The sequence below is a fragment of the Vanellus vanellus genome (genome assembly GCF_965231255.1).
Source record: "Vanellus vanellus genome assembly, chromosome: Z".
NCBI lineage: Eukaryota > Metazoa > Chordata > Aves > Charadriiformes > Charadriidae > Vanellus > Vanellus vanellus.
The window spans coordinates 58,350,053-58,374,725 of NC_138908.1; the positions used below are offsets into that span (position 1 = coordinate 58,350,053).

A 24,673-nucleotide genomic window follows, 5' to 3' on the forward strand; every position below is an offset into this window, starting at 1 on the left:
ATAGAGCCTTCATAAAAGCCAAGATCAGTTCTGGATATATTTCTATGTATGGCAGATTAAATTCCCAGATTCTTAGGAAGATCAAAATTAAATTTAATTTTAAGGACCTTGGTCAATATGCAGATAAAGCCATTTTTCATATCACAAGCAGATTGAGATACTGGCTAATAAGAAGAGATGTTCCTTTACAGAATTTACAGGAAGGAAATAGCGTAGTGTATTTGCATGCAGAAGCAAATGGAGAGAAGACAGGCTATTGTAAATTGTTGTGGGATGTAGAAAATAGACTTGCTGGATATAGAAAATGGACTTGAGATAGATTTCCTTCTTTCTTCTGGGACAGTCTACAAAAGGAAGAAACATGGTGTTCCTTGTCCATGCTAAGGAAAGACAAACCCCTATAGTAGGGGGTCTGTATTTGGGAGAATTTCTTAAAGCTTCATCATGTCTTACTTTTGAATTTATTTCTTGTGTTTGTGTCATGTACAGAGCATTCACAATAATTCAATTTTTCTACATTAGATGGTAAAGATTTATTATTTGGCACTTTGCCCTGTCACACAAATGTGTGTATCTGAACCCTGAGACAATATTTAAAACTGGTAGCAACTCTTATGAATAATTCCTATGCAATTTGTATTCCCTAAGAGATTTCCCTTTGGAATCCTTTGACTGTTTGCATTCAAAAGAAAAAAAAACATCCCAAATTCACATCTGCAACAGTAATTCCTTCCTTACAACCTGATCTTGGTTGTAACTCCTAGTTTGGAGTTGCTTAGCTATAATTTCCCTCAAATAGTCAGTAGAAGCAACTAAAAGATTTTTGGTGAATGTTTTATTTATAAATGCTGAGGATAAACTAACATCCACTGAACAGATGAGAAAAAGGGGAGCAAATTCATGCTGTAAGGGGACTTTTTGCACTATATTTAATCAGCGTAGGATCAGACAGGTCTACGAGGATTTCTCAAAGGTGCAATCATTTTTGTGGATAAGTTGTAAACCAGTGCTCTTGGTTGCTGTTGTTTTTTTCACTAGAGTGTATTTTTCACTTCCCATCCAACCACAGCAACTAAATGTATATTTCTATTTTTATGCTCAGATGGTTTTTCTCACAGTACTAGCCACTAATGAAAGTGTAGAATGTGGATTTGGGATTTAAAGTTTGTGAAAACATTGAGATGTATTAGATCTACTGCTGTTCTTATTTTTATTGCTGAATCTTTACTGTCAGAAGATTTTAATTCTGTATTTTCCTTGAGGTTCATGAATGAAATGAGACACTTTTTTCCTCTGTAGTCTGCCAGAGCCTTTTGTGATCTTGCAAGTACTGAGCTAGGAAAACTTAAAGGGCATCTGAGGTCCATTATGAAAGACTGTGGAGGAACTACGTCAACCTCTTGTTCTTTCCTTGTGTTTTGATGTACCCTTCAATTCAGTGAGTACTAGTTTTGTAATTTGACAGCACTCTGGAGACTTCTGGCAACTAACAAACTTATTTGTATATGAAGAAGTACTGTATCACAAGGATATCATAGTTTTTTTAATAAAATCAAAGAATAATTCAATTGGAGGAGAACTCATATGATCATCTGGTCAAGCCTCTTTTGCAAAGCAGGCTCAGCCCCAGGTTGCTCAGGGCTTTGTACAGTTATGTTTTGAAATCTTCTAAGGTGAATTTCTACAGTGTAACCTCTCTAGGCAAGCTTTTCCAGTTTTTTTTACAGTGTTGTAGTTTTGAAATCCACTCTCATTCCTGGATGCCAAAGACACCAATGATGTTCTTCTGAGCTACCAAAAAGTCTCTGCAGAGCTATGAAAATAATGTGTGAATACTGACTAGAAAAGAAAGGAGTCAAGCACGTCACCAAATCTGTAGCATCATCTGTTGCCTTCAGATGGGGGAGGGAGGAAGGGTGATTGCCTGGAAAAAAATCTCTGCTGTCCAATGTCTGACTTTTTTCTGTTGTTGTCTTTTCATGCAGGAAACAGAAGGACTGATCTGTTTTAAGCTGATTTCTGCATCTTCCAGCAGAAAATTGGCATTGTCTGTCATTTGGGCCACTCTTAACTGTCATGAACCAGTCACTTACTCTTTCATTCTCACCACCATCCCTGTGTGGGAGTGAAAAGGGCATGTTGATGGCATTTGTACATTTTCATGGTAGTTTACAATTACTTCCAGAAAAATTTAATTATTTTGAGACCCCCATATCACCCCAAATTCAGATGTTGAATGTGGTATCTTCTTCCCACTGGAGCTGACAGGCCAGAATTAACAAAGTGGGACTTTCTCCCAGCTGGGAATTACATGGGAATATTCTGCAGAGTGGCAACAGATCAGCTCTCTGGCAGATTTCCTCAGCAGGTGAAGTGCATTTGAGTAAGATGATGAGTTGTGTTTTACAATTTCTGCCACCCTTACAGTCTTCTACTAGAGTAAGGTTAAACTGACCTGTTTGTTCATAGCAAACTAACGCTGTGATGCTTCTTAGAGCTATTGCTCCAGACTTTCAACAGAATTATTTAATTGCATTCATTAGGAAGCTTATAATTTCAACTTAGAGAAATGGCTTGAACTCTGTATGCTTACAAGTGGACTTTTTTATGTTGAGTAGCCCAGAGTTTCAAGGAACTGTGCCCTCAATTAATTTGGATGTCTCTGAAGAAGTATGGCTGTCTGTCACAATTTCAGTGTGACATTCTTACAGTGAAATGCTATATGACTGCCCCAAAGATGGAGCTTTCTCCATCCAGTTTTCCAGTTTTAGTAATTTCTAGCTGTATAAAGACTGGAAAGCTTGGATAACAATAATAGCAAATTGTGATGCTTTTGCTGAATTCTGTGCTGTCTTTATTATACACTTTTCCCAAGAATTTAAAATTCCCTATGGAGGATCTCTCCTTCTCTCAAGACCCTACTCAAAAATACTTTTTTGGCCCATTAAGATTACTTTGCAGCAACTGTCCTTATGTTGGATTGTGTAAACATTGGTCTTTGTTTCCATTCCCAAACAGCCTGAAATTGAACTTGTCCTGCTTTCCAAAGCTAAAGCGAAAGTCACTTGCTATCTTTTACATCTCTTCCCTTTTGGATATGACAGCTTTCTGCAGTGGAAAAGAATCAGTGCAACCAAATGTCTGGTTTGAGGATTTCAAAATTTTCTGAAATGATGAGGGAAATTCTCCTTGGTTACCGTACTGAGAAATTTATTAATTATTTGTTTCTTTTATCTTCAGACCCTTTGTTTCAAAGGCTGTTCAAAGTATTGAATTATTGAATTATCTCCAAATGATTAGAGCACTTATCATGTACTTCCCAGTGCACACTTACATGCTTCAGGCAATAGCTGTTTTTATTTGAAAATCTGTGAACTGTTGTAGGAGTTTCCTGTCTCTCTGGTTTAGCAAATTATGAATGTGGTGTGGTCTGATTTCTCTGTCTTCTCTTGTTTTTGTATGAATAGAAGATGCAAGACTTATATCCCTGATTTTATTGTCATCTATGCTTCTCCCCTGACAATTTTTCCTTATAGTGCTTCTTCTAGATACTTTCTTCGCTTGCTGGCGTATCCTTTTCTTTTCGACATCAAGGAATTACTTTATGTTTGGGGGGTTGGTTTGATCTTAAAAGATGGAGACAAAAGCCCTTCTGTGAACTGTTTATTTGTTTTTTAGGTCCACATGATTTTTCCTGTTACTTACCTAATGTCAGAAGTGATCTTGTCCACAAAAGCCAAAGGGCTATAAATGAGCTTTTTAGCTAGACTGCTTCTAAAGAAAGATGCATGGTGCTCAATCTGGCTTTTTAGGCCAATTAAATTTGAGTGTTTTATTCTAAATTGTAAACCTCCTCACTCAAATCCATGTGTTTCACAATAACCCTAGGTGGTTCTCTGTGTGGAGCTTGGGTTAGTGTAGATTAACCTCAAATAGTAGGTTGAGGTTTATATTCAGCCACTCCTCTGTTAGAGTTCACCATCACAGATGGTGCAGGAGTTAGCTAACCCAAATGGAGAATCCTTGACAACATGTTTCATGCATCCAGGTGCTTCCTCAACCTTTCGATGCTGGCCATATCTTTGCAACAGCTGTTGACCGTTTAATGATATTTCACAGAATCACAGAATCACAGAATCATCAGAGTTGGAAGGGACCTCTAGAGATCATCTAGTCCAACTCCCCTGCTAGAGCAGGATTGCCCAGAGCACATTACTCAGGACTGCATCCAGGCGGGGCTTGAAAATCTCCAGGGAAGGGGACTCCACAACCTCCCTGGGCAGCCTGAAACCGTTTACTGTGTATTTGAAACTGTGTACTGTGTATTTATGAACATCATAAGCCAAATGAAGCATTTGTCTCAAGTGTGACTGAATGTGTTCTTATCTTGTCATTGGATGTTTATCTTGATTTACTATCCTTGTGGGTTTTGCTACCTTTGTGTCTTTTCTATTTTTCTTTTCCAGAATACAACACATTTTCAAATACATTGAAGAGATGCTGTAGCCAAAAGAAGGATAATTCTGTGTTCAGTCAGCGAACAGATGAAGCATCCGCTGCTCAGTATTTTCAGGTAACAAAACTTCAATGCAAGTTTGTGAAATCTAAGTTACTGTTGTTTGCTTGACCTTAGTCACCAGGTCAGTTAGAAACTTAGCTTAGGTTTATTTGGAGCGCAGTCAGGCCCTTGGTAATTTAAGTACTAAGTAATTTAAGGTAAGATTGACAGAAGATGGGCTTTATCTTTTTTTCTGTTTTTCCTCTCCTCCTTTCCTTTTAGTTTTATGGCTGTCTATCTCAACAACAGAATATGATGCAAGATTTTGTGAGGACAGCCACTTATCACAGAGCTATCCTACAAAACTACATAGATTTTACAAACAAGGTAAGCTCTGTTAAGAGTCTTAAATGCTCCAGTATGCTGCTTAGGCTCTAAACTTCAACTTGCCCTGTAAAACAACACTGATCAAACTGAAGCCTTTTCTCACCTAGGACTTTGTGTGTGAATATACTAATTCACGTGTGCTTTATATTATTAATATTATTCTCAATCCATGATGACCATTGTACATCGTTAGGCACTGAATGTTTTTGCACCCCACAGTCATTACAAACTGAGCAAGCACATATGTGGCTGCTGTGACTCCATTTATACAAGACAAAGATTTGAAAAAAATGAAGGAACTTAAAACTTCAGATGCCAAACTCAACTCATCTCTAAAATATGTGTATAAATCTTGAAGACTACTGTAATAAATATAACAAAGTTTATTACTTCTTTATCCAGTCCTCTGCTTCTCACACTGTCCAAACCAGATACTTCAGCAAAAGACAAAAGAAAACTGGGGATATCTAGGATAGTCTACCTCCCAGCCACAGATTAAGTTGTTTTCTAATTTTTAGGCTTTTTGAAATGGAAAGCTTAGGACTAGTATATTTTACAATGACTTTTTTTTTTTTTTTCTATTGCAATTAGTCACACTAAATAGAGACTTTCTAACCCTCTCCAGGACCAGTCCCTATGCTCACTCCTTTCTGATTCCACCCTTAATACAGCAACAAATTCCATAATATAATCATGTTATGCGGAAAAGTATCTCCTTTAAAAAGATTTTTAATTTATTAGCTTTCTAATTCTGTCATTTTGCTCTTATGTTGCGAGGCAAAGGAGGATTGAAGATCTAATTTTCTTTCTATCATTCCTCCATTGTGTCAATTTTTGTTGTCTCTTCTTACGTAGTCTTTCTTCTGGGGTCAGTGTTCTCAGTCCTCTCTGTCTTTTTCTGTATGAAGAAATTGTGTATGCCATGTTACCATTGTTGTCCTCTTTCTCAGCGTCACCAGTAATTCTGTAGCACCTGTTTTGAGCAGGATTGGCAGGAGTTATGCATGGTAGCGTAGACAATGCCATACGATTGATTTATATTGCAGAATTCTAACTTCCTAGTTATTCTTTACTGTACTTCTCATAACTCTTGACTATTTTTCCTGGGACTGCGTCTGTTCATTGAGTGTTGATCTTCACCAAACAACAGATAATAGTGCCTAGGCTCTTTGGTTTTGTTGCTGTTGATGACAATTCATTTAGAACTTGGATGGTACAAGAACAGTTTGTATTATCCACAAAGTAATATTAATCAACACTGAGTTTAATTTATCTGTGCGTTGTCCAGTGGCCTACCTTCGCTAGGTCTTTTTGCTCTTTAATCACTGGATGTCATGTCATTTGCATATCTTGCTATGATACTTCTCACCTCTTTTAATAAAATAATAAAAAATAGCAAAAAAATATCAGACTGCATGCGACCCTCTGTAAGCAAATAGGCAGTTTGTAAGCAGCAGCCTATCAGGACTGTTTTCTAGGTCTCAGAATGTCAGCTGAGACTATGTAAGCTCTGTTTATGATGTTTCAGCAGCAGGCCGCAAACAAAAAAAGATGGAGATAATGAAGATGTAGTATATTTTTTACCTTGTGGGGTTTTTTTGTCTTCTGTCCTTTCTCTCATCTTTCTGTGTACACTTTCTTTTAAAAGGAGCCTCTGACTTCAACTCACACCAGCACAAATGGCTTTACTACATCACAGAGAAGAGTCTTTAATAACATATAAGCAAATACTGAATAAAAAAATTCCCTTTAAATGTGTAGCATATTTATGGCCAAAATGAGGAGAGTTGTAAGTGGAGAATTTATCTGAATCATTTTAAAATCATTAAGTTTTAACTATTAATTAAGTTCAGTAATAAATTCAAGTGCAGCTGATAATTTTTCTTTGCCATGAAACTCGGGTAAACTATGCTTCTTTAAAGACTACACTTAACTATTTATTTTGATAGAAAAGAAACATATAGGTTTCAGTCTCTGTAATTTTTTTCAGGCCTAAGACAATCCTCCTCTCCTATTTAATTCAACAGTAGAGAGTATTTTATTTGCCATTGGCTTCTGCCAAATAGGATGCTCCCACGTTATAATCCAAAAGGCAGATTTATCTCTGTAGGTAACATATCCATTCTATTTTTGGGCCTGCACTAAGGAATTCAGGTTTTGCATACTCTTTGCCTCTGTGGGAAATCTTGCTGCTGTTCAGCAGTACAGCTTGCCTGCTTTTGCTCTTGGTTTATTTATTTTCCCAACGGTTGGAGGTGCCTTGGCTTCTCTTCAGCATACATACTAGTAAGACTATTACAGGCTGGCTGTTGTTGGCCACCCACCTAGAAAATGATCTCTCTTTTTCCTGATTTTGTTGAGAAATGGCAATTTTCAGAATAAATGTGGCTGAAAAAATTGAACTACCTACATTGCAGCAAAATGCTTTCCTGTCAGTACCTGAGAAACCCATTGTGCTGAGACTTGATCTGTTGGAAGTACCGCAACTATATTTATCCTACATCCAGAAACTATAAGGCAGGCAGAAACGTTTAATGAGGAGATACAAAGGAAAAAAGGACATAATTATTTTAATACCTTCATTACTGGAAAAAGTTTTATTCAATTGCTATTTGTCTTATTGTTTCCTACCTGCTGTGCAGTCCTCAATATATTTCTTTATCTTTGCTGCCTCCTTCCCTGAATTCTCTAGTGATGTATTATACAAACGTTTTTGCGTATAGTGAAGGGATACCTGGTGATAAAGTTGTTTTTTTTTTTTTTAATCTAGGCTTTGTTTGGTTTTGATAAAATATCTGTATGAGAAAGTGCAACTGTTTATCTGAGCTGTGCTGGACAAAATTAATTCTGGACACTTTGGAAGGATTCTCAGTGATAAATTCAAACGTTGTCTGTTAGAGGTAGGCTACTTTAGGACAAGCTGAGAATATTGCTTGGATTGACCATTTATGTCTACTGAAGGTTAAAAGAATAAGAAGAACTCTTTCAGAATATAATGAATCTGAGGCTGAATTCTTCACATTAATACATTAATTCTTACCGGCTTACAGCCCTTTATATTTGCTCTTAGAAGGAGTCACTTTAGAGCTTTCACTAATTTTTTTAGTAAAACTCTCTCTTAGATTTTGAATTGTTATAGATCCAAAAGGGGGAGTTCAAAGTGTTTCAATTGGTTATATGAAAAAAATGCTTATAACTAAATTTTACAGTAAGAGTGTATAACGCTGTTTCAAACTAAGTAAAGGCTGACACATTTCTACTTCTTTTGAAAATAAGTCTTAGGTTCTGAGCCTTTTGAATTTTTTCATTTGTAGCCTTTTGAATTTTTTCATTTGTAGTCTATTTATGTATAGATTACTTAAAAAGCAGAGCAATTAGAATTATAATATCTCCAATGATCCTGGATGAAGGATCACACAAATGAACCATTCACACTGTGCAGTCAAAGACACATGCTAAAACAAAAAAATATTTTCTGTATATAATCTTGCTGATACATGGTAATTTTGAATTACGAATGTTATTGTAGGTATATAACATTTTTGCTTTTAGTTTTATGTGTTCACCCTGTTGTTGCTCTTCCTTGTTTGACCTCTGCTCCCCACCCCTTTTATTTGAAAGTGCTTTTCAGGACTAATTGTGCAAGTACTCAAGCATACAAGTATATTTCCACATGTGAATAATTCCCATTAAATTCACATTAGGAAAGCTATTCATCTGTGCGGGTGAAAGCAGGAGCAGTACTGAACTGTGGTCAGGAGGGCAGGGTATAGGTTATTCCTGACTTTGCTTTCTGATAATTGCTGAAGTAGCTGCATTCACATTCTGAAATAAATACTGAAGTGCATACAGTCTTTCCTCTCAGTGTGCATGACATCCTCATCACCCAACTATTTGCCTTTTATTTATTTGAAAATTCTACTTTTCAGAAAGAAGCATACTGGTACCATGTATTCTTTCACAGCACTTTGTCTTATTGACTGCTCTTGCAGCTCTGTTAGGATGCTCTTCCTATCTAGAGGGAGTAAAGTTTTCTGTGGGAGGTGCCAGCGATAACAGCAATGACAGTTGTGGAGCAAGTTGTGCTATTGCAAGTTCATTGGATTAAAGAAATTTAGGTCAGAAATAACTGTGGACATCCCTAGTCCAAACCTCTACTGAAAGCAGAGCTAACTAGACCACGCTGCTTAAGGTCTGTCCAGTTACATTTTGAATGGATCCAAGGATGGAGATGCAACAGGCTCTGTAGGCAACCTGGTCCACTGTCTGACAACACTCACAGTGAAAAAGTTTTACTATATCTGTTGGAATTTCTTGTGTAATGATTTGGGTCCATTGCCTCTTGTCCTATCACTGTGTGTATCCTTCAAGAAGAATCTGTCTCAGTTTTCTCTGAACTCCTGTTACACAGATGAAGACAGCAATAAGTTCTCCTGTTATCCTTCCTCTTCATGTTAAAACTAGACAAAATGGTTTCTCTCAAGCCTCTCTTCATATGTCATCTCCTCCAGCCCCCTCATTGTCTTGGTGGACCTTCATGGGACTTGCTGCAATATGTCAGTGTCTGTCTTGTGCTGGGAAGATCAGAACCCGACAGAGTTCCCCCAATGTCAACCAAAAAGTGGCCTTTTCCTGACCTCTGCTGGTTGCAGTCTTGCTGATACAGCCCAGTATGCAGTTGACCTTGGCTGCAAGGGCTGACTCGTATTGAACTTGTCCAGCAGGAGGATCCTTAAGTCTCTTTTTACAAACCTGTTTTCTAGCAGTCGTCCCCTCTCTAAAGGCTGGGAATGGCTGTTAGCAGCAGATTCAGTAGAACAGCTCCTCTGCTCAGCTTATTGATCACTACTATCAGGAAATTATCAAGAAACTCCAGAAATCCCCTGGATTGGTTGTGCCCCACCATACCACCCTTCCAGTAGGAACTGGGGTGGTTGAATTTCCTAATAAGTAGTGGGGCCTGTGATCATGAGGCTTCCTCCAGAAGGCATCATTTCCTTCCTGTTTTTGATCAAGTGGTCTGTAACAGATGCCTGCCTCAGTAATATCTGTATCCCTACCTTGTGACTTCTCATTCCTGCCCATAAACTCTCAACCAGCTTATTGCCTATTCCCAAAGCTCCATGCACTTGAATCATTCTTTGCATAGAGTACAACCCCTCCATCTGACCTTCCCAGACTATCCTTTCTGACAGCCTGTAGCCATCCATTGCAGCATTAGCTGTGCAAGCTGTCCCACCATGTCTCTGTAATCCCTGAGATGAAAGCTGTGCATCTGTGCATGGACCTCAGATTCCTCATATTTGTTTCCCATACTGTGTGTGCTTGTGTACGTCCATGTCAGATGGCTCCTTTGTTGTGCTGCTTTTACAAGGGGTGCACAGGGACCCTCCAGTGTGCTGTCCGCTGAACACTTCCCCTCATGCTTTCACTTCTCTTCAGGCTATGATGACCCCCAACAACACGTATGTAGTTTTTCAGGCCTCCTTGTTAGGTTGGAAAACTGGTGGGAAAGGTACTCCCACCCCACCTTTTTAGATGGTCCTGTGTCTCCCCAGCAGCCTTCATCCCCCAAGAATGTACTGTGCTCTTAAAAGCTGAATTTCTGTTTGTGATACCAGTTACACAGCCAGGTGTTGGTGCTCAGGGCTTTTGCCTGTAAAAAGTGTCTGTGAATATCCTCATTATCTTCTGTTCAGCCTCCTCAGTGGTTCACAGTCTGCTTCTCTCCACCCATTGCTTCATACCTGGTGGCCCTCTGCAGCCAGAGCCCACCTCCCCCACAGGTCACCTTTGATCCCAGCCTCAGGGAGAGCCATCAGCCATTCCATGCAGCCCAGCACCCACACAGCAACATCCTCCCTTACAAGTTCTGTCCTGGATCAAGGTCTCTGGTGTGCCAGGGGCTGTTGATGTAGCAAGACTTACAGGGTATGCCTATGCCTTGTTGTGCAGCCTCCAGCAATTCCCACGCTGTGTCATGTATGATTCCAGAGCCCCTTTTCCCCTTGCTTCACTAATTACTGGACAAATGCTACCTCTGTGTCAGCTGCTTCAGTTTGCAATGCTTATTTATGTCTTCATTAGAGACTTAATGTGGATCAGGAGTGAGCTTCTGCAGTGAATTTCTATCACAGCCACTCAGGGTGCTTCTGTTCACGTTGTGGAATGGTCTCAGAGTAAGCAAGATGGATTAATTTTGGATGAAACTGAACTGGACTAAGCTATAAGAAAATCAGACCAGTGTTAGTAAATAATCCAGAAAAAAAATATGTTCCAATATAGCTGTACAACCTGCTGACGTAGACATAGGTATGGTGTAAGAAATGGTATCACAACTAGGTCTGGTGCAAAAAGCCGTACTTCTCCAATGAATATTTTAAGTTGAACTTGAGCAGTTGACTCTTCCTTATATTTTACACATATGCAGACAGAAAGCATTATTCCATTTGCGGTTCCCATTGGGTAGTGAGTAATAGCCTACCGAACCTTCTGTCAGACTTATGGTTCAATGCAATTGGCCTTGACTTGTTATTGTCTCCCTCCTTACTTATGCGACCGATACTGTCACTTCCTGTTCTGAAGAGCTGGTTCTTCTGGGCATAGGAGCATGTTCTAACACCTGCCAAAGCATAGAAACAAAACTGGATCTGTAACAGACTGTCATCTGTGATACAAAAAATGAGCTTAATAAAATCTTTCACTAGAAAAGAAAAATATTAAAGGCAAGGTTCTGGCTTCTGTGCCAAACTTGAGACTATGTGCAATATCAGAAGCAATGTTAATTTATTTTGCAGTGGAGTACTTCTGTAACAAATTCATATTATCTACAACAGATTTAGGCCATGTGTGTTAGACTGCATTCTCTAATACATAACCTAAATGTCATGTAGAGTAACTTTTGGGGAGTGGAATGTGGCCTTCATTCTAAGGTATTATTTATCTGTCAAAACTATTTTGTTTCAATACACAGAATTTTATCTTTGTGTTTTTAAAGTCTGGTAAGCAATGTGCACCATATAGGAAGCGGCAGAGAATCAATAAAGAACAGGGCTAGCTAGTGGTATACTAAGGTGCAGTGTTACTCTGAATCTGTATTATATTTAAGCTTCTCTGCTCTTGACTCTTGAGATTGGATCAGAGATGTAGCTCAGTTTCGTGGTTAAAATGCTTTGAAATCTTAGGAGGTTCCAGTTCCAGATGGTTTAAATCACCTAACGGGTGATTCATATCATGGGAAATCATGAAATGGTAGCTTCATATCTTGGATCAGAATTTAATGAGAATTTCAGCTACAGGAACAGGAAAACCTGTCAATCCTTGTTTTCAATCAAGCACAAACCCATAGGAGGAACCCCAATGGTGAGCGGTTCTGTGAGATTTTTCTCAAAGCTGGTATTAAAATTTGGGGGAAGCAAGGTACTGGTATTAGCCTAATTCTGTTGGGCAGTATAAAACTGGGCTTTGCATCAGTCACATCAGTCACATCATCTTAACCATTTCTCCAGCAGTTAGGCTCTCTTTCCATGTACTCATGCCTCTGCAGCAGGGTTGAGTGACCTGTACAACAGAACAAAGCTAGGAACTGGAGGCTTGTCTGGACCGTTGCAGCAGTCGCCGGCTTTGCATTACACTATACACTGAAACAAGAATTTTGACCCTTTGAAATGTTTCAGTCAACATTTTGGCTTGCAACAAGTGAGCCACCTGACTGATGGAGGAAATGAAGCTTTGGGATTTATGTTTAACTGAGGGCCTTTGAGACACACGACATCAAGCAGTGCAATTAGAGGTCTAATACTAATGTCAGCAAGCAGAACCAATATTTGAACCAAGATACATCAGGTTTTTTTATCCAAGATACTTCCACATCAGGGAGTGATTTTTCATTCGGAAAGACACAATTCTGTAGTCCTTCAAAGAATTATTATTGTCATGTCTTCCCTCCCTCCCTAGACTATTCAGACTATGCTTGATTTTCAAATTTTTCTCTGAAAGAAACTTTATTACAAAATTCTATTACCTCCAAACCATAACCATGTATTTACACATGACAATAATCTACGGTCTTTAGCAGCTGTTGCTGCTAAAATAAAGATTAAGGGCACTAAAACTTTTCATTAACGAGCCTTTTCACTTTTCCACGTGAAATTAGTAATATTTTTGCATAATGCTAGGCTTACTAAATGCAGGGTACAGCTATGAAAATTTAGTTACTTAAGAGGTGTCAGGAAGTGGCTTTTTGATTGTTTTGTTTCTTTCGGTCTGCCTTTTGTTTTCAAGGTGGTCCTAGATGTTGGCTGTGGATCAGGAATCCTTTCATTTTTTGCAGTGCAGGCTGGAGCTAGAAAAGTCTATGCAGTTGAAGCCAGTTCAATGGCAAAATATGCAGAGGTAAGTGGTTTTCACCTGAGCCAAGTGTTAGAATGGTGTAGAGTAAAAATGTTAAGAGATCTAGAACTGTGCCTCAAAAAGGGTAATGCTGGAGGCTTCAGTGTGACTTTTTTCTAAGGAGACAGATCTCTAATGGGCAACACTTTTTGGAAGGTAATTTTGGAAGGTGTTCTAGGTTTTCTAATGTGTCAAATAAATAAACCATATGATTCTTGTTTCTGTGAAAAATGGTGGAGTCATAACTGTGATTAAACTTTTTACTTTCAAAAAGGAAGAAAAAATTAAACCAGATGTTGTTTTCATGACATCTGTGTGATCAGACAGATGAGTTAGTTTCCTGCTAAGGGCGATCAGTTAGGTCTTTCTTATGAAAATGTTTTCTTAGAGTTTAAAAAGGACATGTCCAAAGAATTCACTTACTTTTAAAAGATATTTTTCAGGCATTGTTTTTCCTAAGCATTCTAGAAGGATTAAAAAAAAAAAAACATTTAAGCATTCAAAGCAGTATTCATAATGAAATACTTTAGGAGAAGTTCACTTCCTTAAAAGTATTAATCCTAAATAGCAGCAACAGCAAAAATTTCCATGTTTTTTGTCTTGGTCTGTGCTTATCTAGGTGAACATCCAAATGTGTGGGGAGAAGTGTGAGCATTATCATTATAAATTTTGTCAACACTGATCACCTCTAGCTGAGTTTTAAAAATAGTTTTAATGTGGAAGAGTGTGAAAAGTGGTGAAGTGGAGGATTTTTCATCAATACCTAGAAAAAGTTTGCACTATCTAGATGTTAATTTTTCTTTTTGAATTACTCATCTAGAATATAAATGTTCATGAGCAACATTAGGAGTCCCTAGTTCCTCTAAGTCCACACAATGAGCATTCAGTGGTTCAGTGAAAGTTCCTCCTGCATGTCCTGATGCAGCAATCCAGCCTTGCTCGTGGTGAAGGCTCATGAACACCAGTTGTCAAGTATAACATGTGAAGGAAAAGCATTACTATTGGAAATGTAGATAATGTGTTTAGGTCTTATCTGTTTAGGATATTAGACTTTTTTGTTTCTCTCCAGATAAAAGAAGTTATTAATGTATAAATTCTTTGTATTTTTCATTCCACCTTAAACACAGAATTCGATAATCTCCCCATATACATTTTGCATTAACTTAGGTATTGAGCAAAAGTGTTGTTTCATACAATCATTTTCTACTTCTGCCTTACTTGTGTTGCTATTGACAAATGTTTTCTTATTATGCGTGTGTTACTTTTGGAATTGGTGAGGATGTTGGTGAGGATGTACTAGCCTAACTTAGCATATATGTACTGAAAGAACATTTCTGTTTTCTTATTATAATTTGCATAATTAGAAAGATTCTTCATAATGAAAGATAATTTTTTTCTGATGTCTTGTCAGAAGACCTAATAAAAACATTAAAAATGTTAATATATGGAAGGTATCTCTCAGAGGGAATGGTGGAGGGTCGTTCTTATTTCAGACAGGTGCTATAAACAGATATGATTTTGTACAATATGTTTGTTTCATGATAGACAGAAATTTTGTTTCTGAAAACATAATAAAAAGAGCAAAAGAGAACTTGCTTTTCCTAGTAGTAGTATAATGTGTAGTAGTGAGTATAATGTATATGGGTTTTTTAAGCTTTTGGTCACAGGTTAGGTCAGAAGTAAGCAAAATCACTAGTTGTGACGTGGCACATGCTGCATCTGTAGTCTATCAATTATTGTGTATTTTTTCATGCAATGTAAATGTGAGCAATATATCTGGCAACTTATTGGTAGAGGAAAAGCATTAATCCATTGGTTTCAGAAATTGAATTACTTTTCTCCTGGGGTGGATGAAATAGTAAACTGCTTAAAACTATGACTGATAAAGAGGAGTTAAGAACCTTTGTTTGATGAAGAGAAGTAAAGAACCTAAAGCAGCTGTAGGTACTGGGGAATACTGGCTAAATTGTCAGCCTCAGTGTGACAATTCATAGATTTGGTCATCTCCTTCTTGTTCTACTTCCCCAAATGGGACTCAGTTTTCATAAGAAATATAATAGACCTCTATAGTCATAATTTCTTGTGAAAACTTGTTCACACATGAACTGTATTGCAGATCAGCTGATCTATTAACACCTGATACTTTTTAAGAGTTTCAGTTTATTGAGTATAAAGATGCTTAGCCTTAGGTATACTATTTGTCATCTGTTAATATTTCACAGTGGGATTTCATTGGTATGGTTTATCAAGTATCTGGATTATGAGAAGAGCATGACTTTCCATCCATTTTCTTTCTCATTTCTGTATGGATTTATTACATTTTTCATCTGTTTCAGGTCTGTGTAATAATTCTGAATGTGAGATTAATGAGTCTTGTTCCTTTTTTTTTGTTCTAATACAAAAAATTTGAATACAATGAACCACAGACTAAGGAGAAATTATATTTGGACAATGCAAATTAATGTTATAATACTTTTTATTGAGCAATTTGTTGGGTTTACAGTAAATTCCTCTTATGGTTGAACGTTTATTTTGAAAGAATGTTACTAAATATTTAGCACTACAATGCAATTACAAGAAATCAGGTGTCTGTTTGACAGTGTTGAAAACTGTCCAGAAGTGCAGTGGTAAAATATCTGAAAAGTGTGTTGGAGGGAAAATTCGTAACAGCTGCTGTATTAGGACATATATTATCTGTTGCTTGGTCACGTATTCATTTTAGGTATTCACTGGAGAATATCTCATGTCTGTGTCAATGTTCTGTGTAGTAGCTGGGTGGCTTTTTCATTGGTTTGCAATATGCTTGCATTTGTGTTTTGTTCCATGGCGTCATTAGCTGGTCAGAAAAACTAGACAGATCTGAGCCTTTTTGTTATGGTTGTCTATATGTTTGACATAATTCCAGTGAAGTTCATACAGGCTTACAATAGACAAGTTTTATTTGCGTTTAAACTAAAAATGACAGCAGGTTAATTCCTAATATACATAATTTTAAAATGCAACTCATTGTGGCCAGTAGGTCGAGGGAGGTCATTCTCCCTCCCTCTACTCTGCACTGGTGAGGCCACAACTGGAATACTGTGTCCAGTTTTGGGCTCCCCAGTTCAAGAGGGACAGGGAACTGCTGGAGCAAGTCCAGCGAAGAGCAACTAAGATGATTAAGGGCTTGGAGCATCTGCCTTATGAGGAAAGGCTGAGAGAGCTGGGACTCTTTAGCCTGGAGAAGAGAAGGCTGAGGGGAGACCTTATTATGGCGTACAAGTATCTAAAGGGTGGGTTGAAGTAGGATGGAGCCAGGCTCTTTTCAATGGTTCCCAGTGACAGGACGAGGGGTAATGGGCACAAGTTAGAACACAGGAAGTTCCGTTCAAATACACGGAAAAACTTCTTCACGGTGAGGGTGACAGAGCCCTGGCACAGGCTGCCCAGGGAGGTTGTGGAGTCCCCTTCCCTGGAGATTTTCAAGCCCCGCCTGGATGCAGTCCTGAGTAATGTGCTCTGGGCAATCCTGCTTTAGCAGGGGAGTGGGACTAGATGATCTCTAGAGGTCCCTTCCAGCTCTGAAAACTCCATGATTCCGTGATTATTACAGACCAAGGACTGTAATATTTATTCTCCCCTCCAGTGCTTTGCTGTTTCCCTACACTGAAATGAATAGCACTCAAAGGAATTCTGAATATTATTGTCACCTTTTGTTTACTTTCATGTCAGTCTGCTCTACCTATTGGATATTGTTTTTTTACTAACACAGACAATAGTTTCTGTCTGGAATTTGTGTATCCAGGCTTTACCAGCTACCTGTTTCTTGTGTTTCAAAAACTTCAACAGGGGAGAGAGACACCCTGTGAACCTTTATCATGACTCTGCACCAGTATTTCTTCTGTTCTGTGACTCCGTATTTTGGATATACAACTGCTGGCAGCTGGCTCCTGCCACATGCAGTCCATGGTAGAGAAAGAAATTTGAAACAGATCTTTCCTAACAAACTAGTTTGTAAAAGGGAGGAAACTGTGTAGAGTGAATGATAGACAGTGCTCTTCAGTGGGGGGGGTGTGTGAGATGTGAGATGAAAGCAGTCTCAATCTGCTAATTTCACTATTGCAGTAAATCCTTTGCCAAAAAAAAAAATGGTGGGGAGCAGGAGGAATAACACTGAAAGTGACTGGTGCTGGTAGTTGCTTTGTCTAAACAGAAAATGTGACTCTAGGCAGCTTATCTAGGACCAAGGGGAAACATTAACGTTAGCAGACTGGAAAAAATGTGTATGTAGAGCACTTGGATAAACAGAAAGAGCGAGCTACTGTGCATGAGGAAAATGTGATTGTATTGAGGAGGTCAGCTACTGGTGGGATCGTTAGAAGTAAAAGTAATTACTGCTGGTAAAATACTTGTCTGTCTGTCATGATATGGGACTTAAATAGTGAGTTGTTACATGTAAGACTGGTGTTTACTCTGTTGCGATAGCCAAATATGAGGGAATTCGTTTAATGAAAGGCAATTAACCTTGAGTGGACTGTGTTACAACTCCTGTGAGGGTGCTCATGTATGGGTGGACTGAGTTTTCCTGCAAGACACATACAGGAATTTAGAAAAGCATTTTCTGTGCTGTGGGGGCAATCTTGCAAAGATTCTGTCTGAGCAACATAATGTTTGTAGTTACTTGCTATGGAGTGGTTAGGTGATACCTGTGTGTACCTTACTGTCCTCTGTGCAATAAGCATATAAACTGCACCTGTTTGCTTTTTCTGTTATTTAGATTAAAAGACTTTGACTGTATTTAATGGTGTGGTAAGTTGTCTGCTGTCTGGTTGGTATGTCAGATGCTGTGAGGTGGAGTTTATATGGTATGGTGATAATACATGGTAAAAACTAAAAGAGGGTAGATTCAGACTAGATATAAGGAAGAAATTTCTTACGATGAGGGTAGTGAAACACTGGAACAGGTTGCCCAGAGAGGTTGTAAATGCCCCACCCCTAGAAACATTGAAGGTCAGGTTGGTCGAGGTTCTGAGCAACCTGGTCTAGGTAAAGATATCACTGCTTGTTGTAGTGGGGGGTGGACTTTAAAGGTCCCTTCCAACCCAAACTATACTATGATTCTATGATTCTATGCAAAAAGGAAAACAAAACAAAAAGCAACTGTGTAAAACCTGAGAACATATCGCTTTCTCTCTCAGGGAAGGTGGGTGGTGGATTTCAGCTGTTAGGCTGAATACAGACACATAAATACTAGGTTTTCACTTCAAAAAAAACACAGCACTGGCTGCTGAAAATCTGGTGAAACCAGAACCAACAAAACAGAAGTAGAGAGCTTTACAAGTAGATTTCTTCAGCCCAGAAAGCAAGCTTTCTTGCAACATTCTTACCCCTAAATTGGAGAGATACAGGTTTGACAGATGGAGTGTTTGATGGAGAAGGGATTGGCTGGATGGCTGCGTCTAAAGAATTACATTCAATTGCTCAATGTCCAAGTTGAAACTACTAAAGTGTGGTGTCCCCCAAGGGCCTTTACTGGGACCAATACTATTTAATATCTTCATCAGTGACCTGGGCAGTGGGATTGAGTGCAACCTCAGAGAGTTTGCAGATGTCACCAAGCTGTGTGGTGCAGCTGATAGGCTTCAGTGCCATCAAGAAACACCTTGACAGGCTTGAGGAGTGGCCTGTGAGAACCTAACGAAGTTCAACAAGGCCAAGTGCAAAGTCCTGCACCTGGCTTGGGGCAATCCTCAGTATCCATACAGGCTGGGAGATGAAGGGATTCAGAGCAGCCCTATGGAGGACTTGAGGATACCAGTGGACAAAAAATTGGACAACGTGTGCTCACAGCCCAGAAGGCCAAACGTATACTGAACTGCATAAAAAAAGCATGGCCAGCAGATTGAGGGAGGTGATTCTGCCCCTCTACTCCACTCTGCCGAGACCCCACCTGGAGTACTGCATCTGGCTTTGGAGTCCTCAGCACAAAAAGGACATGGATGTGTTGGAGCAGGTCCAGAGGACGGCCACAAAGAGGATCAGAGGGCTGGAGCACCTCTCCTATGAGGAAAGGCTGAGGGAGTTGCGGTTGTTCAGCCTGGAGAAGAGAGCGCTCCCGGAAGACCTTATATTGGCCTTTCAATACTTTAAAGGGGGCTTAGAAGAAAGATGGAGGGAAACTTTTTAGTAGGGGCTGTAGTGACAGGACAAAGAGCAATGGTTTTAAACTGAAAGAAGGTGGGTTTAGATTGGACATAAGGAAGAACTTTTTTATGATTAGGGTGGTGAGACATTGGAACAGGTTGCCCAGAGAAGTTGTGGCTGCCCCATTCCTGGAAGTGTTCAAGGTCCAGCTGGATGGGGCTTTGAGCCTTTGAGTGGAAGATGTTCCGGCTTACAGCAGGGGGGTTGGACTAGGTGACCTTTTAAAGTCCCTTCCAACTGAAACCATTCTATGGTTCTGTGATTCTTTGTATTCCTTGGAACTAGTGTAGAAGAAACATCTCATTCATACAGTCTTAGTTTACCTCAATATTTAAAAGGCTTGGCAGTTCAGATTAACTCTAATGTGTGGACCAAGCCTTATCTTTTAAGTACTGATTTAAGTGTAATTACTTCTGAGAGCTCTTGTTAGGTGAGGTCACAAAAGTGGCTTCTTATCTTGGATGAATGCAGCTGCTGCTGAGGTGCAAAATCTGATCAGGTGGAGTTGTATAAAGCTTCCTGATAGACTAACTCTACTAATTTGACTTTCTTTTGCAGCTGCACGACTGTACTCTTACTTATGACAATTGATGATTACAGCCGATTAAAGGTTCTGTCGCATTTTTGCTCAGGGGCTTGGGTGCACCATCTGTCAGTTTTGCCGCTTGCGTTTGAAAAGTGTACACAGAATGTGTATGTCAGATTAACTTTATATTTCTGTTTGTTTTTTTTGACGTGTTGCACAAAGGCATGTTGTTAACACACGTATGTATGTTTTCACCTACATGAGTCCTCTGAGTCTTCTATGTAGTGGGAAGAAGTTATTCCGTTTTTTTTTCTGTATCCCCTAGTCTTCAGTATGTTAATAAACTTAATTATAGCAGAAATTTCAAACACATAGTCCTTAAGGAACTACTATTTTACCAAAGACTTTTGAGCATTTATTTTTCATGAATGCCATATGAAAAAATGTAAAGGAAAAAATAGCAAGAACACCAAGGTAGACACGTTTGTTGGCAGACTGATGCAATTCATTTGAAGTGAGTGCAAATACCAGATACAAAATTAACCAGAACAAATTTAACAAAAATACCTTGTTTTATGGTATCCTTTTCATCCTCATCATGGTAATCTTGCCCTGCTTTCAAAGTCTTCTGAAATCCAGTATAATCATGAGAGAGCGTAGCTGTTGAAAACAACACGCTCCTTTCAGTCACTGACAAAATGATAAGATACTGGGTGGATTTTTTTTTCCTTCACTAAAGCTATGAAATATTGAAACCACTTCACTGCTTTTGTTCAGACACATTGTGCTGACCATAACTTGGTGATTGCAGGAATTTGTGAAAAACTGTGTGGGAGGTGAAAACATTGTCAACACACCCACTCAGATGTATTTCCTCTCCTTTTGCCACAGATTTGCTATTGATTCCCAAAGCCACTGAATCAAAAAGCTTTACTGCCATCACCCTTAGCTGCTTGTTCTTCATTTGCCAATAAGATTTTTTTTACAAGGAACAAAAATTGCTAATAATTATAACAGAAGCTTCTATTTAGATTAGTAAAAACAGAAAGCTGTCAAGATGAAGATATGGGTTGGGGGTATCAGTATAGGGATGAAGAAATAGTTTAAGGCATATTTTTTAAATGGCATGGCCAATATTCCTGCCTGAGCAGCAAAGTTGTATTGTTGATGGCAGAAATAACTTTCTATGATTAAAACCTGCAGTTCATGAAGGTGTTGCAGAGGGTGAATTAACTTAATAATCTTGTCAAAAATAAAGTCAGTTCAAACTAGATGGACAAAGAGTTAGTTTATAGCTGTTAGCTTATAGCGACCTCAAAGTGATTTATTTATTTATTTATTCATTTTTAAATCTCAGTTTTGGACTAATATTGCCTGGGAGTAGAAGTTAACACTGTTTTATGTGCATTTGATAGAATAGACTTGCGTTCTGTATCTGCTGTCAATTGTTTCTGTTACTTCTGTAGAATCTTACTCTTGTACAAAAGAGATGCACGGAATTTGTGGGAAACTGTGGCTTTCCAATATTTATTGTCAATTAATTGCATTTTTGCTTCTGTTATTTTGATAATGAGCCACTAATCAGAGTTTGTCAATGCATGGTAAATTTCAGTTTCATAAATTCATCTTTATGTTTAAAGAATAACTAAAAAAAAGTTAGATGTTTAAAACTTTCAAAACTAGCTTTTTGTTGCCACCAATCCAGCTAGATATGACCTGTTAACTCTAATTAAACAGCTGTAAAATTCACCAAAAAATAGGTGCAATAATACAAGTTATCTTCTCCCTGAAATAAATAAACATCTTAAACTAGTCTGTCTCAGATATGCATGTAAAAATACTTCCTTAAACTGGCATTCATTGGCTTCCTGACAATCTCGGTGCACAGATTGAGATTTTGGCAGATGCAGAATTGCCTTGATTCTTCACACCACTGTCAGAGCAAATTGGTGGGACACTGAGAAGAATTTTGTGTGAATAAGCAGAGGTTTCTGTTCCCTGAGGCCCTGTAGCCCAAACTTGACATCAGCTAAATTCCTTTTAAAAATGCAGTTTCTATCTGTGTTAAGCTTCAGAAGGCCAAAAGCACAGGGAAATTTAGCTTTCCCAAGTCATAGCTACACTCTGAAGGAGAGAATTAGTATTGACAGCATTTCTTAGAATTTTATTTGTTTGGTTTTGCTGTATCTAAGGGTAGGAAAGCAGACAAACATTGATGATTACTTTTTTAAGTTGTGTAATAATAATAATAATATAGGATAGCAATGAAAAACCTTTTCCATTTGTCTCCATGCTACTATTTCCAGTAAAAGTAAAAAATTTCATAATATAAGCATCTCCACTGTATGTGATAGAGATATTGTAGTAATCTGCTGCCCTCTAGCCAGCTATGTGAGCCATCTGCCATCTGTGAGGGTCTCCAATGGTTTAGGCTTCTTGCCTTTGTACATCCATGCTACTGCTGAGCTGTTATTTGACAGTTATTTTTAGATTCAGAATTCACCTGTGAGCAAAATGATAATTTCATTTCCAAAATGAAATCACATCATGGGTCTGCTCACATAGTCTCTGGTCTAAAGAACTTTTAAAATAAAATCTTTCAACCTGTTCTTGGAAATTGATACAAACACTTGTCAGTAAAGGAAGCAGCAATGTTATTTACCAAATTGAGAGCATGTTAGTATACAATGATTTTTGTTTTGTTTAGTAGTTTTATTGTCGTATTAGCACGTAGTTTGTATTGGTAGGTTATGGCTGAAAATCATTAATTGTATCATTCATTCAAGTTTTAATACAAATCCTTCATACAGATGTTATATTTATTAGGTTAGCTATAAGAAAATAATGTGCTGCAATTCCGCTGGAAAGTGTTGCAAAGGTATTTAATAGCTAGCATTTCACTTCATCTGAAGGAAGCTAAATAATTCAAATATTTGATATAGGACCATAAAATTATTAGGGCTTTATGAAGTATTCTGGTCTGTTCTATAAGCTGTTCTGGGTCGGGTTTTTTACTAACTGCTTTAACATGTTCACATTTCAGTGAATTGGCTAATAACAACATTAGTCTGTCTTTCTCTAGTTAGAATGAGTCATACGTATCATCGCTGTCACCTAAAGCCCAGTCTGTTTTGGAAAAGGTTTGCTGAAGTAATTATGCACTCCTATTGATGTTACAATTATACCAGTGCAAGTAGATCTGTGAGGGAGTGTTTTCTGTTACTTACTGGACTGTGTGTACTTGTTTTTCCTGGTATCTCTGGCCATCAATACAAATCTCCTACCACGCTGTTGCAAAGCATGCTTCATTTTACAGAATCTCCCGGAAGACACCTCAGATTAGTGTGAAATAATTGCTTCTTTATAAGTTTGTGCCACAAGAACCCAGATTCTACTCTGTATTTAAGCATAAGAGGTTTAGATACTTCCCCATATGACTGAGTACAGTACAGCCAAATAGGGTATGCATCTTTGTGTAGATGTATAGAGGCTTTGAAAAGGTTGTTCTTTTCCTTAATAAATTGCTGATTTGAACATAAAATTTTAGGTCAATTTCTTCTGTTCATTAAGCATTTTGCTCTATCATTCACTATGCACACAGAGGTGGATAAATCTCCAGTATCCTGAGTCTAAGTACTGGCCCATTTGAATACGTTTGTGTGGTTATGGTGCTGTGCTCCATTTATGCTTAGAAATTACTCACTGCAAACTTTTCAGATCTTGAGTTTCTTCATCCTTTTATGACAATGTAACTCACTCAAGAATAGTATTTTTAAAAATTTGGAGAATTAGGAATTCTTTGTAGTCTTCTGTATTTAATTAAAATATCCACCTTTTCCTGGTAGATATTTTTTCTCGTAGATACTGATTACAGTTCTGTCTTACAGAACAACAGTAGTTTTACTGGCACTTGCTGATTCTACATTTCTTTGCACATGCATTTCTTTGAGTTTTCTCCAGTGAGCCCCGGTCTCTAGAAATGTTGATGTAGCAAGGAAAAATATATTACTTTTCTATCTTATTCTGATTAACAGACTGAGGTAGCTGATTTACACTATGAGGAGTTTAATGCTAATTAAATACCTCTGATATAAATTCCTTGAATCAAAGGAGTCAACGCTTTCTGTGTGCTTTTGTTTTTCCTCCAGCTGTTGGTGAGAAGCAACAATCTTTCTGACAAGATCACAGTTCTGTCTGGAAAAATTGAGGAGATCTCCCTGCCAGAGAGTGTTGATGTGGTAATTTCTGAACCAATGGGTTATATGCTGTTCAACGAAAGGATGTTAGAAAGTTACCTCCATTCCAAAAAATGGTTGAAACCAAATGGTGAGTGTCACCACAGTTACCCCTCTGCATAGAGAAAGGAAGATGAAAAGCTTCTGAAAGAAGAAAAAAGAATCTTGAATTGGTAGACTGGGATTGTATGGTTTTATACCCTCGTTCTAGCTCTACCACCAACATCTAGGGGGCCCAGGGGAATGAGGCAGCCACCATTGCTATTTTACTATGCTGTGACTTCTTGCTGTTCCATGGTGGAAATAGCTTTTGAGTATACTGCTGTTGCACTGCTGAGTTCTGCTTGTGTTTTAATCTTAACCTGCTGCTATATACAGTGCGATTGCGTCTCTGTTGCAACATATCACAATAGATGATGGCACATTAGCCTCAACTGCCAGACAGTGGAATGT

General features: G+C 38.3%; 1 protein-coding gene across 1 annotated transcript in view; it reads left to right on the forward strand.

The window, feature by feature from the left end:
- LOC309682902 (histone-arginine methyltransferase CARM1-like) overlaps positions 1–24,673 on the forward strand; it is a gene marked incomplete at its 3' end in the record, with an annotated part of 74,103 nt that overhangs the window by 35,354 nt on the left and 14,076 nt on the right. The window contains exons 3-6 of the mRNA XM_082497031.1: positions 4,467–4,573; positions 4,781–4,885; positions 13,169–13,279; positions 24,134–24,311. Coding sequence (XP_082353157.1) covers positions 4,467–4,573; positions 4,781–4,885; positions 13,169–13,279; positions 24,134–24,311 — 501 coding nt within the window. The remainder of the gene's footprint in view (positions 1–4,466; positions 4,574–4,780; positions 4,886–13,168; positions 13,280–24,133; positions 24,312–24,673) is intronic.